We start from the raw sequence: 16,343 nt of genomic DNA on the forward strand, positions 1-16,343 counted from the left end.
TTACCACAGAAGTTTCCTGGCAACAGGAAAGGGAACTGAGATAACACTACTACAGCATTCAGATAACATGTCCTCCGTGTTGAGGTGATATCCTTACTCAAAGAAAAGTGTTTGGCATATTCCCATCATTGTCTGTGTACACAAATGCACTGTTGGCATAGGAAACATATGATCAAGACATTTTCGAAGGTACAGTCATTATTATGTGTTGACTGAATGCCAAGTGTATCACTGTGGTGTGTGTGTGTTTTTGTGAGTGTGTGTGTGTGTGTGTGTGTGTGTGTGTGTGTGTGTGTGTTCAGTGCCTGGCAGTGGTACCAGTGTGAGACTTGTCTGTATGCCAGGCAAACACAGGTTTCCTCTAGAGAGTGTCATGTTTTTTTTGATCGTCTCTGTGAAATCTCCTCAGGACTTTTCCTAGGACACTCACAATCCAAAGCTGTCCCGAAATCGTAATATGCAGCAGAATACGGAATGTTGATCCATTGTGTACGGATTTATTTCTGTTTGTGTTGCATGTTTTTGCTTCTTGTATCCATAGAGTGCCTTAGAAGCACCTGTTGTAGACAGACAGACAGACAGACAGACAGACAGACAGACAGACAGACAGACAGACAGACAGACAGACAGACAGACAGACAGACAGACAGACAGACAGACAGACAGACAGACAGACAGACAGACAGACAGACAGACAGACAGACAGACAGACAGACAGACAGACAGACAGACAGACAGACAGACAGACAGACAGACAGACAGACAGACAGACAGACACAGACAGACCGACCTCCCTGGCCCTGCTCTTTAGACTGAGTGTCTCCCCGTCCCACTGGCGCTTCACTAGGAATATATTTCAGGATGTTGACTGGACTGCTTGACGACTGTTGGGCTATTTTCAAACACCCCACACACAGTTCATCCATTGAGTCACACGCACACGAAAATGCATGCACAGACACACCCACACAAACTAACACAAAAAGACACACACAAGCTCACATGCTCACACGCACACCCATACACACATACTTTCCTGCTGTGCTGTCAGAACCTGACCTCGTTGACCTCCTAGTTGACCTTTGGGTTCGCTTCCAGATTTAGCGGCTGTAGGGCCCCATGTCAGGTCAACCGTTTTGGACTTCAGGAGAGTTAACATATTCCCCCAAAAGATAATCTCTTTAAGTGTTTTTTTCAACATTGTTACTCCTATTATTTAAACATTGACTGTTGAGCTGCAGGTGGGCTAGCAGCTGCTTTAGTTGGGCTCAGCTTTAGTCTCAGGATTAAACGTAGGCTTACTTCCTCTCTTGATGTCCTTTTCCTGTACTGATTAGAGTTTGTGGTAATGTCGTAGAAAGAGAGAGAGAGAGAGTGATTTGTTTTCTAAGACAGAGGAGTGATCCATCTAGGGAAACCATTGTCTTTCTTTCTTCACTCTAAGTGACTGCAATAACATCCCCCTGCTGTGATGTTGTTTCCTGTCCTTAACCTCCTCTCCTTCCTCGCTTCTCCAGCCCTGGCATATGCCACTGCCCGGGAGCCAGACCACGCCCACGGCTGTACCCATGGCAGCTGTTACCCGGCAACAGGAGACCTGTTGGTGGGCCGTGAGAAGAGCCTGAAGGCATCATCTACATGCGGCTCCAGGAAGAAAGACCCCTACTGCATCGTCAGTCACTTACAGGTGTGTGTGTGTGTCTCCAACATCCTCTCACTCCCCCTACCTCTCTCTGTCCTGAGCTTCTGTTCGACCTCTGACCTGTGTCACCTTTGACCCTGTAGGATGAGAAGAAATGTTTCCAGTGTGACTCTCGCCGCCCATATGATCCTGTCTACAACACCATCAGTCACCGCATTGAGAACGTCATCACCACGTTCAAACCACACCGCAAGAAGTCATGGTGGCAGTCGGAGAATGGTGAGAATTGAGATTGCATTCATAGAGGTTGCAATTATATCCATGTTTAAATAGTGAACCTTTGATTTTATGAGAAGCAGTGTTAAAACAGATTTGTCATCTATTTGTGCCCCCTGCCTTCGGTTACATGACATACCCCCAACATGCAGCTGTCAGTGGTATGAACTCATACAGAATCCATATCATCCGTATTATTAGAGACCTAATCTTGGTTACTACTATTAATAACAGGTCTGTTCAGAGACCGAGAAAGAGAGGGGGGAGTGGAAGATGGAGAGATCATGAGTGGATCATAAAAGGAAGCAGTAGTGAGAGGGTGAGATATGGGGGAGAGAGATGGGGCCGACGATCCTGGAAGCCACAGTGCGTCATTACAGTGAGTCCTGGTAGCTCTGTTCTGAAGGGCCTTCAAAGCCCAGAGGTCCATGGCCTCCATCACACTAAATCACCCTCTGTTCTCTGTAGTAACCTACTTTACTCTGCCTGGACCGGACCCAGACCAGCCACAGGCCCACAGCTGTTTGCATGGGGATAATAACAGTGCAGGCTGTACCCTGGCACGTCAACAAAGGGAGGAACGAGAAAGAGAAGAGAGGAAAGGAAAGGAGGGTGGGGAGGGAAGGGGTCAGAGGAAGATTGGGAGCCGGAGAGAAAGAGTGAGAGAAAGAGTGAGAGGGTGTACATTGAGGGAGGGATAGAAAATTAGATTTGGAGAATGGATTTCAAGACACCAGCTGAGCAATTCTCCTTCTTCATTGTTAATACAGAGCCCACATCACTGCAAACAAAAGCCCCATTTCAGGTCTATTTCTGAGTGATTGACTACTGTGGACCAGTATAGCACTGCCTGTACTCTATGTCGAACACTGAGAGGTGGGGGACAGGAAACAGTCACTATTTTTACTCCCAGTCTCCATGGCGTTTCTAGCAGGGCTTTAGAGTATGTGACATGGAGCACAGTGGGCTGCTTGTGCTACATGTGTGTAGACCACTGTCCCTGTGTCCCTCTGGTGTGAGGCCCCTTCCTTCACTTAGTTCCTTAAGGGCTTGGAGTGGAAGGCTAGGTTGGGTGGGTATCTTATCCACTGTTCTGTAGAGCAGCTTGTGCCACTTCTACTCTGTTTGAAGTGGTACCAAGTAGGCTACTAGAAGGATGTGCGAGTGGGTTGGTTCCGTTAGTAGAGTGTACCAGTTACTAATTGCTCTCCGTTAGCCAAGCCTCACAACAGCGGTGATGGGAGAAACACAAATGAAACTATTTGCTGTGACCCCTCTCCCACTCTCCAGTTCTATCTCTGTTTCCCTTCCTTTGCCCTTTCCCTCTCTTTGCTTCTCTCTCCTCCTCATTCTTCCTCTCCCTCTCCTCCAACGTGACTCCTTGGCTCTAGCACAGCCTGCCTCTCTTTTCCTCTGCCTCTCCTTTCCCCTGCCTCCGTTTCCTTCCTGATTAGCCTTTCATTAAGGAGTGCAGGTTATGGTTCACAGCCTACAGCGCAGACCCAATGGCCGAAATCCAGTTTGACCTCTTACTCACCAATGTGTCTCTGTGTGCATTTACACTGTGTGTGTGTCAGGTTGGTTTATGATTGTATGAATCTTCAGAGGATTTGTGAGACTCTCTCTCTGTTATTTCCAGAGTCTTTTTCATTTTATTGTGTTACTTTTCCACAGGCCTGGCTCCCATCACACCACACCACAGCCTGCCTGAGGGGTAGATAGCTAGTGATGTTAATGATGAGGTGCCAACCCCGGAAGCTGTACTCTGTCATTACCTCTCTCATTTTTTCATGTGCAGAGTTACGAATTTTACTGTTGTCTTCCTGCTGTTTGTTTTCACTTCAGACTACATTTGGAGATGGGGAAAGGATCCTCAAAGCACTTAGCTTTATGAGCATGTGTTCAGGGTGTTCTCAGGGATTTCCCTTTGAGCTACGTTGTGGCATATAGACATTTCTGACGGGACTATTTACTGTGGTTATTATGTTATTTATATGCTGTAGCAGTTAAATGTTCCAACTGCTAGAAGGGGACAGAAGGCAGAACCCCCTACACTACTATTGGAACTTAAGACTTCTTCTCTACCAATTCATTGTGAATAATGGGCCAACTCGAGTGGTTCTTAAGGATGGATCATGCTCAGGAAGTGTGTGGGATTACCCATGTGGACGACCACATCTCCAGCCAAGACGAGAATGCCTTTTCCTGTTCAGATGCCATTACTCAAGCCAAGAGACGGACAGGGGCTTCCCTCACAGCTGGTAGTTGAGTTATCACTGGTGAAAACACGGGTTTGCATTTCCTGTAACAGACAGATTGACAGGTGGATTGAGTGCATACATTATAGCTGTAATAGCAACAACATAAAGCTTGACATGCCCTCTCTCATCCTTTCTCTCTCTCTCCCTCCATCCCTCTCGTTTTGTCTTCAGGAAAGCCTGATGTCTTCATTCAGCTGGACCTTGAGGCAGAATTCCATTTTACTCATCTTATCATGATCTTCAAGGTTAGACATAGAGCACTTAGTAAACCTTAGACCAGGGGTCTCCAACTTTTTCTATCATGACAGCTACTTAATAAACATGTCACGAGCTATGGCTCTTTAGTGTACAAGAGAAAGTAGTGCACTGTATTGTCTGTCAATATACCTGGTAAAATAATGGTTAATAAACAACTAACGGGGCCCTATAAAATCTGGTATTTTTTCCCAAAATTATGTTTTATATTTTCCCAAATGATGTTTTGTTTTGTATTACAGTTATTCATAGAGAAACAGCGAAATTGGATGTTCTGAGTTGATATCAATGCTTAAATCACATCAGAATACTTTGTCTAATTCCCCTTTTTTCCATTTCTGTCAACCCACAAGATGGTTATCATATCAACTGGCTACACATGGAGTGATGGACAAACGCCTGCACCACACAGACAGAAAGAGGCAATATTGCTGGAAATTAATTGGCAGATAGTGTTAGGTTGGTCTTTTTAAGCCATTAGTGGCTAACCAGGGGTGGGATAATGTCAATGTTCAGTTAGTTAGATAGTAGCTTGGAGCTTGTGGTGTCGGGATACTTGTGAGATTTGTTTATGACAGTTTGTGGTGGAACACGTGAAAATTGCATGTACTTTCAGAATTGTTTGGCGAGCTACTCATATGTGGTAGCTCACGATCAACCTGTTGGAGACCCCTGCCTTAAACAGTGTGTCAAATCTATGCAGTATATAAAAAAAAATGGTGTCTTCAAATGAGCAACTACACACATCACATCCCTCTCCTGGCACACAGACATTTCGCCCAGCAGCCATGGTGATTGAGCGATCGGCAGATTTTGGACGTAACTGGCAGGTGTACCGCTACTTTGCCTACGACTGTGCCTCGGTTTTCCCCGGGGTATCTAAGGGACCCCTACGCAAAGTAGACGACGTCATCTGTGAGTCGCGCTACTCTGACATCGAGCCGTCCACAGAGGGAGAGGTGAGTCTGATAGTTAAGAGGGATTTATCCCTAGCCAATGACCACAAGACATTGGAAAGATGTTGAAAATTCTTAGTTTTGGTTTTAAAGACACATTTGTTTGAATAGACATTGAAAATGTGTCATTTCAATGTGTTGTGCTCACTAGGTTACTACAGTTGTACACATACATTAAAATGGCATTCAACCACCTGTCCTGTCCCTCTTCTTCTTCCAGGCAATCTACAGAGTTCTGGACCCTGCCATCCACATTGAGGACCCCTACAGCCCCAACATTCAGAGTAAGATACACTCACCAGTCACCACAACTAGCAACCACTTCCCCCCCATGTTAAGCCAAACTCACACCGCTGACATGATACAGCGACTGCCACCCTACCGTATAATTTCAGCACAGCACAACACCTAAACAGAATGGCACATGACAGTCTGCACGGGATATGAAAACCAGCTGCTCTCTCTCCCCCACACAAGCTGTCCCTTCTATTTTGACTGGTATGACTTCACTGTTTCCCCAGGAGTAAGAGCAGCCTTCCCTAAGTAGTGACAGGGGAGGTTCTGTTCTTAATAAAACCAAGGTATGGATTGACCCTGACCCTTAAACTGGATGTTCCATGTTGTCCAGACAGACACGCTGAATGAGTAGCTAGCACACTGCCATGCTCATTACTGCCCTGCACTTGTTTAAGGAAACCTTAGACTGTGTCACTCATTAGTGCACCCTTAAGGTACATCTAATGGGAGCTCTCAAATCAAAATGTATTTGTCACATGCGCAGAATACAACAGGTGTAGTAGACCTTACAGTGAAATTCTTACTTACAAGCCCTTAACAAACATCGCAGTTTTAAGTGTTAAGTCATTTTTTTTTTAGATAAGTAAAAAACAAATAATTAAAGAGCAGCAGTAAAACAACAATAGCGAGGCTATATACAGGAGGTACTGGTACAGAGTCAATGTGCGGGGGTCACAGGTTAGTCGAGGTAATTGATGTAATATGTACATGTAGGTAGAGGTAATGTAATGAATACTCAGGGAGAAAAAGGCGTAGAGTCACGCACAGAGCACGGCAGATGTTTATCAAGCCTTTGCAGAAATCATGGCCACAGGCAGGCAATGGTCAAACACAGGTATGCAGTCAAAAACAAACAATAACTCACAACCATGTAAACAGAAAGAAGTGAACTAAATAGGGAGCTGATGAGACCAGGTGAGAAATGAACACAGGTGAAATCAATGAACAAAAATGAAAGACAGGGCTACGGTCCAGAACACAAAGAAACAGGGCTACGTTCCAGAACACAAAGAAACAGGGCTACGTTCCAGAACACAAAGAAACAGGGCTACGTTCCAGAACACAAAGAAACAGGGCTACGGTCCAGAACACAAAGAAACAGGGCTACGTTCCAGAACACAAAGAAACAGGGCTACGTTCCAGAACACAAAGAAACAGGGCTACGTTCCAGAACACAAAGAAACAGGGCTACGTTCCAGAACACAAAGAAACAGGGCTACGTTCCAGAACACAAAGAAACAGAAAGAACACAAAGAAACAGGCTACGTTCCAGAACACAAAGAAACAGGGCTATGGTCCAGAACACAAAACACAAAGAAACAGGGCTACGTTCCAGAACACAAAGAAACAGGGCTACGTTCCAGAACACAAAGAAACAGGGCTACGTTCCAGAACACAAAGAAACAGGGCTACGTTCCAGAACACAAAGAAACAGGGCTACCTTCCAGAACACAAAGAAACAGGGCTACGTTCCAGAACACAAAGAAACAGGGCTACGTTCCAGAACACAAAGAAACAGGGCTACGTTCCAGAACACAAAGAAACAGGGCTACCTTCCAGAACACAAAAAAAAGAACACAAGGTTGACTAAGAAAAGAAAAGCAGAACCTTACAGGTAAAGTGACTATGCATAGATAAAGAGCTCTCACTCGGTATCGGCTTTAGCTCGGGTTTGACAGAGAGACACATTTTGAGGGGGTTTAGTAATTAAAGTGCTGAAACCTGATGTGTTCCTGCTGTAAAGGAGGCAGTTGAATCTGCTAGTGTGCCACAGAATATCGACATGGAGGGAGGATGTCTGAGAGGAGGGAGTTAAAATGAAGCCTGGATGTCGGGTGTATACCGTTACAGAATGCCTATGGTTTAGTTTGAGCACTTTCCCATGCAGAGCTCATCCACAGCTAGAGAGTTTAAAGATGGACGGCTCTGTCCTGATAGAGGTAATCCTGTCAGGGAAGTTGGGGGAAGTTGGGGGAGCTGTTAGCAGGAGGTACAGGAGTATGTTAATAATAACAATGAAATTACTTTACCAGTGGCTTGACTGATACTCATAGGAGTTGTACATGGCATATTGTGGCCCTGGCAACAGCCTGATATTCCCCAAAGTCCTGTGGAACAGTGGAACTTATTGTCCCACTGGTTTGTGAGAAAGGGAGTGGTGTTTTGCCTGTCAAGGTCTAGAGAACAGGGCCCTTCTGTGTGTGAGAAAGGATACGCTCAGATAACAGAGGCCAGGAGTACTGATAGGGCCCGGATTTGAGGCTGCTCTGCCGCTCTGCTGCTCTGCCAAGTCAAATGAAGGTAGGTAAAGGAAGTAACCACACAAAGAATACTAAGTGTTTCTTAGGAGTACAGTGAAGGTAGCTGCCCCAAAACACCGCTTTTTCGCATAGAGGTGTGACTTGTTCTCCATTTGTTTGTGTTGAAACACTGTGTGGAGAGAGATAAGCACGAAGTGGAGAGAGAGAGAGTGCTGATTGATTCCACATGCTGTCTGCAGCGCATCTCTCTCTAGTCTGTAGGGGTAAGATGAGCCATTGGAGAAAATCTGTTTTTTTGGACCTAACTTGCTTTCCACTCTTCCATGTGGTTTCTTCCTTCATAGACTCCATGAAGTGATGACCTCTTCATAAATATTTGGTCTAATGATACATTTTGTGTATTGTTTCCTAGTGAAAAGCTGGAACGTGACTGACAGCAGGGAATGTTCTGTGCACAGTAGCAACCTACCGTCCTTCTGTGAGAGTTTATCATAGTGCGTCCCAAATGGCACCCTATTCTCTTTCTAGTGCACTACTGTTGACCAGGGCCCATAAGGCTCTGGTCAAAAGTAGTGCAGTGTTTAGGAAATAGGGTACCATTTGGGACGCAACTCAAGTCTCCTAACAACACCCTCCATGCCCCTTTCAGTCCGCCCTTATTTTCACCCCCGGCCCCCTTCAGCGATGTCATGCTCGGCTGGCCTTGACTTCTGCCTTTTACAGGGGAGAGTGTCTCTGCTTATGTCTGTGGTGGGGGTTGGGGTTAATAGATAATTAATGATGTATCTGGAACCTTTCCTTTTGACTTTGAAGTATTCATTTGGATGTTCAAATAGCTTGTTGTATATCTCCTAATCTCTCTGCCCCCCCCCCTTCCTCTCTTCTCTTCTCTCCTCTTGCATCCTGAAGACCAGCTGAAGATCACTAACCTGCGTGTGAACTTCACCAAGCTGCACACTCTGGGAGATAACCTGCTGGACTCCCGCGTGGAGATCAAGGAGAAGTACTACTATGCCATGTACGAGCTGGTCGTCCGCGGCAACTGCTTCTGCTATGGCCACGCCTCCGAGTGTGCCCCCATCGATGGGATCAAGGATGAGGAGGGCATGGTGAGTAAGGGGACACAGAACTGCCCTTAGTTGTATGGAGGAAGACTGCCCTATATAGATTGCTGTGTATGAAAGCAGAGGCATCTGTGCAGAGGGGAGTTAGAATGGGAGGTTTTGTTTAGAATTCTCTGTGATTTGTGTAATTCAGCCTCCCTGTCCACCAGGTCCATGGGAGGTGTGTCTGCAAGCACAACACGAAGGGTCTGAATTGTGAGCTGTGTGATGACTTCCATAGTGACATGCCCTGGAGACCGGCTGAGGGACGCAACACCAACGCCTGCAAGAGTGAGTGGTGGTGTACCACACCATAACAAGAAACGTCTCTTACTCCTCTCCTAACATCACTGGTTATTATTATGAACACACCAGTCATAGGTCATAATCAAAGGAATGAGAATCTTAAGTATGTTGTTATCTGTACCCTTGGTCTCTCACAGAATGTAACTGTAACGGCCACTCCAACCAGTGTCACTTTGACATGGCGGTTTACTTGGCCACGGGCAATGCCGCCGGTGGCGTCTGTGACCACTGTCTCCACAACACCATGGGACGCAACTGTGAGATGTGTAAACCATTTTACTACAAGGACCTCAGTAGGGACATCAGAGACCCCGGGGTCTGTACTGGTGAGTAGAGGGTGTCGACCGCTTCTCAGAACTGGGGCACAGGAACTGTGTGTGTATTTCTCACATTATCATACTGTGTATGAGTGATGACATAGTTATGTACGTGTACAGGTTATTTTCACGTTTGAAACCCTGGTACCACTTTATGTCCATTAGATGTGAGTGTGTACATGTTTTCTAGGTAGTACGTACTACTCTATGGTTACGTTTGTTAAGTTTAACAGGATGTTTGTTGTCTTCCTTCTACCAGCCTGTGACTGTGATCCTGATGGTTCCCTGAATGGGGGCATCTGTGACGGGCATGACGAGCCATCCCTGGGCATGATCGCTGGGCAGTGCCGCTGTAAGGACCACGTGGAAGGGCATCGCTGTGACAAATGCAAGTCTGGCTTCTTTGGCCTGAGTGCAGCAAACCCCCGCGGCTGCCAACGTGAGTGGAGAGGAGCACAATCATGAATCATTCTAACAAATTGAACTGATTGTAGTCCAAATGACCCTCATTTTGTGTGGTTGTTATGTTAGAGATTTTGGAGCAATCTGTTGTTAATCTCTCTCAGTGCTTTGAATAAAATCATGTGCCACATTTCTGTGTTCCCATGCCCCTATAATTCCTGCTCTACCCCCCTCAGCCTGCCAGTGTGACCCCAGGGGTACTGTGTCAGAGAGCCCAAAATGTGACCCTGTGAGCGGGGACTGCTTCTGCAAGCGACTGGTCACCGGGCGCAGCTGTGACCTGTGTCTGGTAAGGCTCCAGGAGAGCCTCCCTCTCCTAACCATAACACACAGAGATTCTCTCTCTCTCTTTTCATTCATTCATTCATTCATACGTACATACATACATGCACCCTCCCGAAGAGTCATAGGTGTTTCTGAGTCATTCACATCCCCCTGTCACTCACATAACTTCCTTGCCGTGCCAGTAACAATACCCAGGAATGTAAAGCCCTGCTTGGGGCTTCATATCTAAATGTAGCCCAGGGATGTCAGGCCTCTCCGGTTGGTGTAGGTTACAGCATGCTAAAAATGGTCAGCTGTGGTCCGGACTAAGTGGATCCTTAACTCTCATAAGCTGCATAAAGGCTTGTTTTAAAGTCACAACCACTATTTTGCACCCATAACTTAAGCTCTACCAGCCTGTACTTTGATAGGCAGCATGTATCTACAGTATCTCATTTTGGAGCGAGGAACACCTGGTTGAGGTATCTGAGTAGTTACCGATGATGTAAGGTCCAGTAACCCTGGCTGATGTAGTCAGGAATGTCATCTGTCTGGTGCTAACAGCTGCCTGTCTGTCTGCCCACAGCCAGAACACTGGGCACTGAGTCATGACATGAATGGCTGCAGAGACTGTGACTGTGATGTGGGCGGAGCCACAGATAACCAGTGAGTGACAGCGTGGCCACTGGAAGATGTTTTGGGTTGGGGGTGCTGTCGACGGGTTACATGCTTACTGCATAGATTTCTTATGCGTCTTCCCCAGCTGCTCTATGGAGAATGGCCAGTGCCGCTGTCGTAGTCATATGATGGGCCGTCAATGTACCCAGGTGGAGTCTGGATGGTACTTCATGGCTCTGGACCACTATACCTATGAGGCTGAGCTGGCCATATTGGGACAGGTAACTACTTCTTGTTATAGATAAGACTGGGGTGGACCCTTATTTGCATTGTTTGTACTGTCTATGTTTGACTTTGTGTGAATGCTTGATGGTATTTGTGTGTGTGTCCAGGGCTGTAGTGTGGAGCAGAGGGAGCACCAGCCTGGGCGCCCTGCCACCTGGACTGGCACTGGGTTTGCCAAGGTCCCAGAGGGCAGCAGCCTGGAGTTCTCCATCAACAACATCCCCTACTCCATGGAGTACGACCTCCTCATCCGCTATGAGCCACAGGTTAGTGCCTAGTCACACACATACTGGGCTTGGGCGGTATTCAGATGTTCAAATCGTCATACCGTCCTTCTCTCATACCAGGATTTACGCTGTTACCAGCATAGCACACACGGGGGAGGTAAAACGCAAGAAAATAAAAATGTACTTGTATCTGCACGAAGTAGATGAACTAACCGACTTGCCAAAACCATAGTTTGTTAACAAGAAATTTGTGGAGTGGTTGACAAACTTATTTTAATGACTCCGACCTAAGTGTATGTAAACTTCAGACTTCAACTGTGCATACGTGTACACACACACACACACACACACACACACACACACACACACTCCCCTCTGTTTTCTGGATGTGCACAGTGTGTAACTGTATATGACTGTTATTGTGGTGTGTGTGTGTCTTGTGTTAGATGCCACGGGACTGGGGGGAGGTCCGTGTGACGATCATTCGGCCAGGGCCCATTCCCACCAGCAGCCCTTGTGGAAACACCATCCCTGCAGACGACATGCTCACTGTGTCCCTGCCTGCAGGATCCAGGTGAGAAACTCACACACACCTCACTACGGAATACACAGTGCCCTTGTGTCTGGCTCAGGTGACGGTGATACACTTGCGTAATTGGATGTTACTACATGGTGGACTTTGCTTTTCCTAAAAGTTAGTATTTTCCCGTGTGTGGTGTGTGTGTGTTTGCTGCAGGTTTGTCGTGCTGCCTCCACCTGTATGCATGGAGAGAGGAGTGAGCTACACTCTTCGCTTTGAGTTCAGTCGCTATCTGGATGGGAACAGTATTCTCATTCTTGGTACAACCGCTGCCAACATTTTAGTGGACTCTGTGAGTATCAAGACTCAACAAATTGAGCCTCCTGAGTGGTGCAGCGGTCTAAGGCGCCACAACAGTCGGGGGTTCGATCCCAGGCTGTCACAGCTGGCCGTTACTGGGAGCCTATAGGGCGACATACAATTGGCCCACTGTCGTCTGGGTTCGGTGAAGGTTTGGCTGGGGGGGCTTTCCTTGGCTCATCGTGCTCTAGCGACTCCTTACGGCGGCCCGGGCACCTGCAAGCTGACTTCGGTCGTCAGTTGAACAGTGTTTCCTCTGACACATTGGTGCAGCTAGCTTCCGGGTTAAGTGAGCAGTGTGTTAAGAAGCAGTGCGGCTTGGCGGGTCATGTTTCGAATGACACATGACTTGACCTTCGCCTCTCCCGAGCCCGTTGGGGAGTTGCAGTGATGAGACAAGAGTGTAACTATCAATTAAAAAAGGGCAACAATTACAAAGTAAATGATATAACATTTTAAGAAACTTACTAAATAAATTATACTTGTCTGCACATCTCTCTCTTTATCTCTCTCCCTCTCTCTCTAATTGTGTTCTTCTTATGCAATCCAGCTAATACTCCTCCCTGCTTCCTCTCCAGATCTCCCTGATCCCTCGTTACTCCTCCCTGGAGATGTTCATTGGGGGTGACCCCGCCTCCATCGCTAGGAAGCAGAGCTACGAGCGCTACCGCTGCCACGAGGGGGCCAAGAGCGTGACACGCCCCCAGATCAGCAACGTCTGTGCCAAACTCATCACCAGCATGTCAGCCATTATTAACCATGGAGCCCTGCGTAAGTTATTTCAGGGGTACACATAATCACGATCTGCTATCATCAAGGATGCCTGGTAATTATTTTCACAATGAAATGAAAACGTTTTCATCACGTCTTTCTTCTTCACAGCTTGCCTGTGTGACCCCCAGGGCTCAGTCAGCTCAGTGTGTGACACGCACGGAGGTCAGTGCCGCTGTAGGCCAAACGTGATTGGACTTCGCTGTGACCAGTGTGCTCCTGGGACGTACGGCTTTGGACCTGCAGGATGTAAAGGTTAGTGTTGTAACCCCAGTCAACCGCACAAAGAGTGAGGGCAAAACTCCTGGTGTTATCCTGTAGGGTACACAAATAGCTTATTCTACAAAGGTGCATTGGACTGTACAGTCTGTCTATCCCACTTATGTGAACAGCTGTACTGGTGGCGCCCCCTGCTGCCTCATTACCTACTGACCCACTCCTCTCTTGATTTATACTTTCCAATAAATCTCTCTCTCTCTCCCTTCCTCCCTCTCTCTAGCATGTGAGTGCAATCTGGAAGGTGCGGTCACTCGGTCCTGTGACCAGTTGACTGGGCAGTGCCCGTGCCGCCCGGGTGCGTTCGGCCAGCGGTGCGATGGCTGCCAGGCAGGACACTGGGGCTTCCCCAACTGTAAGCGATGCCTGTGTAATGGACATGCTGAGGAGTGCCACCAGAGGACCGGAGCCTGTCTCAACTGCAGGGACAACACTGGAGGGGACAAATGTGACAGGTTAGGCTTCACCACGGGGACAGTGGGGAATCTTGAATAAGTATTAAGGTAGCCAGTGTAATGTTATTGACAAGCATACTGCTATTGCTGTATTTCAAGATGTGCCAACGGATACTACGGCAACCCAGTGTTGGGCACAGGTATGGGTAACCAATGTCGGGCCTGTCCTTGCCCAGATGGCCCAAACAGCGGACGCCACTTCGCTGCCTCCTGTTACCAGGACAACCGCAACAGACAGGTGGTCTGTAACTGTAACCAAGGATATACAGGTACAACCCACACCTCCATTTCTCCATTGAGGTGTCTTCTCTCTCTCCTTACTGTTCTTCCTCCTCTTTGTCAGCCAGGCAAGTGGACGAGGAACAGTTTGATCATGTCTGCATGAATGAGCAGATGCTTCCTAGGGTTGATGATGTACTGTGAAAGAGGATCTGTTAGTGTGATTTAACTCGGGGAAATGTCCATGGTGTGATATTCCAAGTCATTCGCCAGGGTGGGTCTTTTGGTGAGACAAATAGACACTTCTCTTGTAGAACGTTTATCCTACCAGGAAAAATGTGGAATGATAATGTGTGTTTCCTCCCTTACCCAACTTGGCACAGGGGGGATGGTTAAGCGCTCCGAGGGTTCTTTCAAGCGTGAGTAGTGATGGTGACCCCACCCTCCTTACCAACCCCCCCCCACCTGCATGGCTTCAGCACCCCACCCATCTATGGTGCTGTGCCACAGTGCATTCCTGCCTCAGAGTAGATGGAGCTCCCAAGAACTGACCAAGAATCGGTTTCGACTGATTGTATAACACAAATAACTGTGTTTGAGTTGGATGGCCGACACTGGGTCTGGGTCACCTTCTGCAGTGTCTCCTGTGTATAGCAACTATAATGTTATACTGGGCACATACAGTCAGTGCTTGGTACTCCTGCTGGCTTACACAGGCACTAAGCAGCCAAACAGTCAACCAGCTGATAAAAACAAAATCTCTGCCACGCTGCCTTTTGCCTTGTGATTCTCTGCCTCTGTTGCAGACACAAAAGACAGTAACAGGTATATCAGTCATAGTAGACAAGCTGAAGCTGTGAGATTACGCCAACCTATTGTACATTCACATCCACTGTGAGCCTGTGACAGAAAGACAAACAAGCATTCTGCCTACTCTGCTTTAGACAGCTTTTCTGCAATGAGCTCAATATGTGCTTTACTATAAACCTACTTACCAGCAACAGCCCCTTCTATGTGTCATATCCTTTTATTCAATATATTTAGTTTGCTCCGCAAAGACAAAGAAACAAAGGCACAATGAATCACCTAAACACAAAATAGTAGAATCACAATGCCCCTTTATCAATCAGTTGAGGAAATCTTGTCCGTTATATGAGGAAATCCTATGTTTTGTTCCACTATGGTTTAGAATACAGTACTTCCCATTTTTTTTGTCCAGCTAACGGCTGCAGGGGGAAGAGTATGCTGGAGAGACCACAAGACCAGCAGCTGTAAATTGTCTGTCCGACCCAAAAGTCAGCCCCCTCCCACACCAGCATACTCTGCCCCCTGCAGCCGTCAGCTGGACTCAAAAATGGCAAGTATTTCTCCCTTCATCTGAATCCATCTTAAGAAGATATGGGCTCTGTCACGACCCAGTTATGAACTCAGGTCTCCGGTGTGAGAAAGAGTCACTTAGCCACTAATAGTCGGCAGAACCCAGAAGACGAGGCAGACAAGGCAGTACTTGAGACGGTGTTTTAATAAAGTAAAAAGGAAAGTTCAGGCAAAAATATAAATCCACAACGTCAAAAGTAATTCCAAGAGAAAAAGGTAATCCTCCAAGTCAAAAGGTAAATCCACAAGGTGGTAGGTACAGCAGGAAAAAGCCTCAAAAGATAATCAAAAATAAATTAACTAGACCAAAAACAGAGTACCACAAGCGAGTCCAACTGGCGCAACAACTGTTCACAGCATCACTGGGGCTGGGTGCTAACATTCAAACACAGAGCAAAGAACTGAGGAAAACTAAGGGTTTAAATACATTCAAGGGAAACGAGGCACAGGTGCAAATAATAACTGGAAACAAGGGAAAACAAAAGGGTCAAAAAGCACAATGGGGGCATCTGGTGGCCAAAACCGGAACAATCCTGGCCAAATCCTGACAGGCTCTTTGTGAGAAAAGCTAATTGTTCACGATGTCTGCCGAAAGACTGAACATAATCCACTTTGCAACAGTGTGATCACAGAGATCCTCACTAATCACTGTTAATCTCCTGGGTAACCAACTCCCTTTTAACCCAAGATATAATAGCATTGCACAATGATAAAATATCAAAACGAATTAAGTTTATAACATGATGTGTACAGTTTGAGTAACATTCTGATAATGACTTTACTGATAGTCACTGAGGTAGGTATCACACACAGCACATGACTCTCTGTTCGCAGA

General features: G+C 46.8%; 1 protein-coding gene across 2 annotated transcripts in view; it reads left to right on the plus strand.

The window, feature by feature from the left end:
• The window catches only part of lamb2 (laminin, beta 2 (laminin S)), a 41,098-nt gene that overhangs the window by 18,064 nt on the left and 6,691 nt on the right, over positions 1 to 16,343 (plus strand). The window contains exons 3-22 of one of the 2 annotated variants that reach the window (XM_024375564.2): positions 1,518 to 1,687; positions 1,786 to 1,921; positions 4,351 to 4,424; positions 5,205 to 5,393; positions 5,611 to 5,674; positions 8,858 to 9,057; positions 9,222 to 9,342; positions 9,495 to 9,683; positions 9,934 to 10,113; positions 10,313 to 10,425; positions 10,987 to 11,066; positions 11,164 to 11,299; positions 11,411 to 11,569; positions 11,977 to 12,104; positions 12,267 to 12,402; positions 12,989 to 13,181; positions 13,293 to 13,436; positions 13,681 to 13,912; positions 14,012 to 14,181; positions 14,515 to 14,550. In XM_024375564.2, coding sequence (XP_024231332.1) covers positions 1,518 to 1,687; positions 1,786 to 1,921; positions 4,351 to 4,424; positions 5,205 to 5,393; positions 5,611 to 5,674; positions 8,858 to 9,057; positions 9,222 to 9,342; positions 9,495 to 9,683; positions 9,934 to 10,113; positions 10,313 to 10,425; positions 10,987 to 11,066; positions 11,164 to 11,299; positions 11,411 to 11,569; positions 11,977 to 12,104; positions 12,267 to 12,402; positions 12,989 to 13,181; positions 13,293 to 13,436; positions 13,681 to 13,912; positions 14,012 to 14,181; positions 14,515 to 14,550 — 2,850 coding nt within the window. The remainder of the gene's footprint in view (positions 1 to 1,517; positions 1,688 to 1,785; positions 1,922 to 4,350; positions 4,425 to 5,204; positions 5,394 to 5,610; positions 5,675 to 8,857; positions 9,058 to 9,221; positions 9,343 to 9,494; positions 9,684 to 9,933; positions 10,114 to 10,312; positions 10,426 to 10,986; positions 11,067 to 11,163; positions 11,300 to 11,410; positions 11,570 to 11,976; positions 12,105 to 12,266; positions 12,403 to 12,988; positions 13,182 to 13,292; positions 13,437 to 13,680; positions 13,913 to 14,011; positions 14,182 to 14,514; positions 14,551 to 16,343) is intronic. The other variant, XM_024375565.2, reaches the window with a different exon arrangement.

This window comes from Oncorhynchus tshawytscha, linkage group LG16 (assembly GCF_018296145.1).
Source record: "Oncorhynchus tshawytscha isolate Ot180627B linkage group LG16, Otsh_v2.0, whole genome shotgun sequence".
NCBI classification, from domain to species: domain Eukaryota; kingdom Metazoa; phylum Chordata; class Actinopteri; order Salmoniformes; family Salmonidae; genus Oncorhynchus; species Oncorhynchus tshawytscha.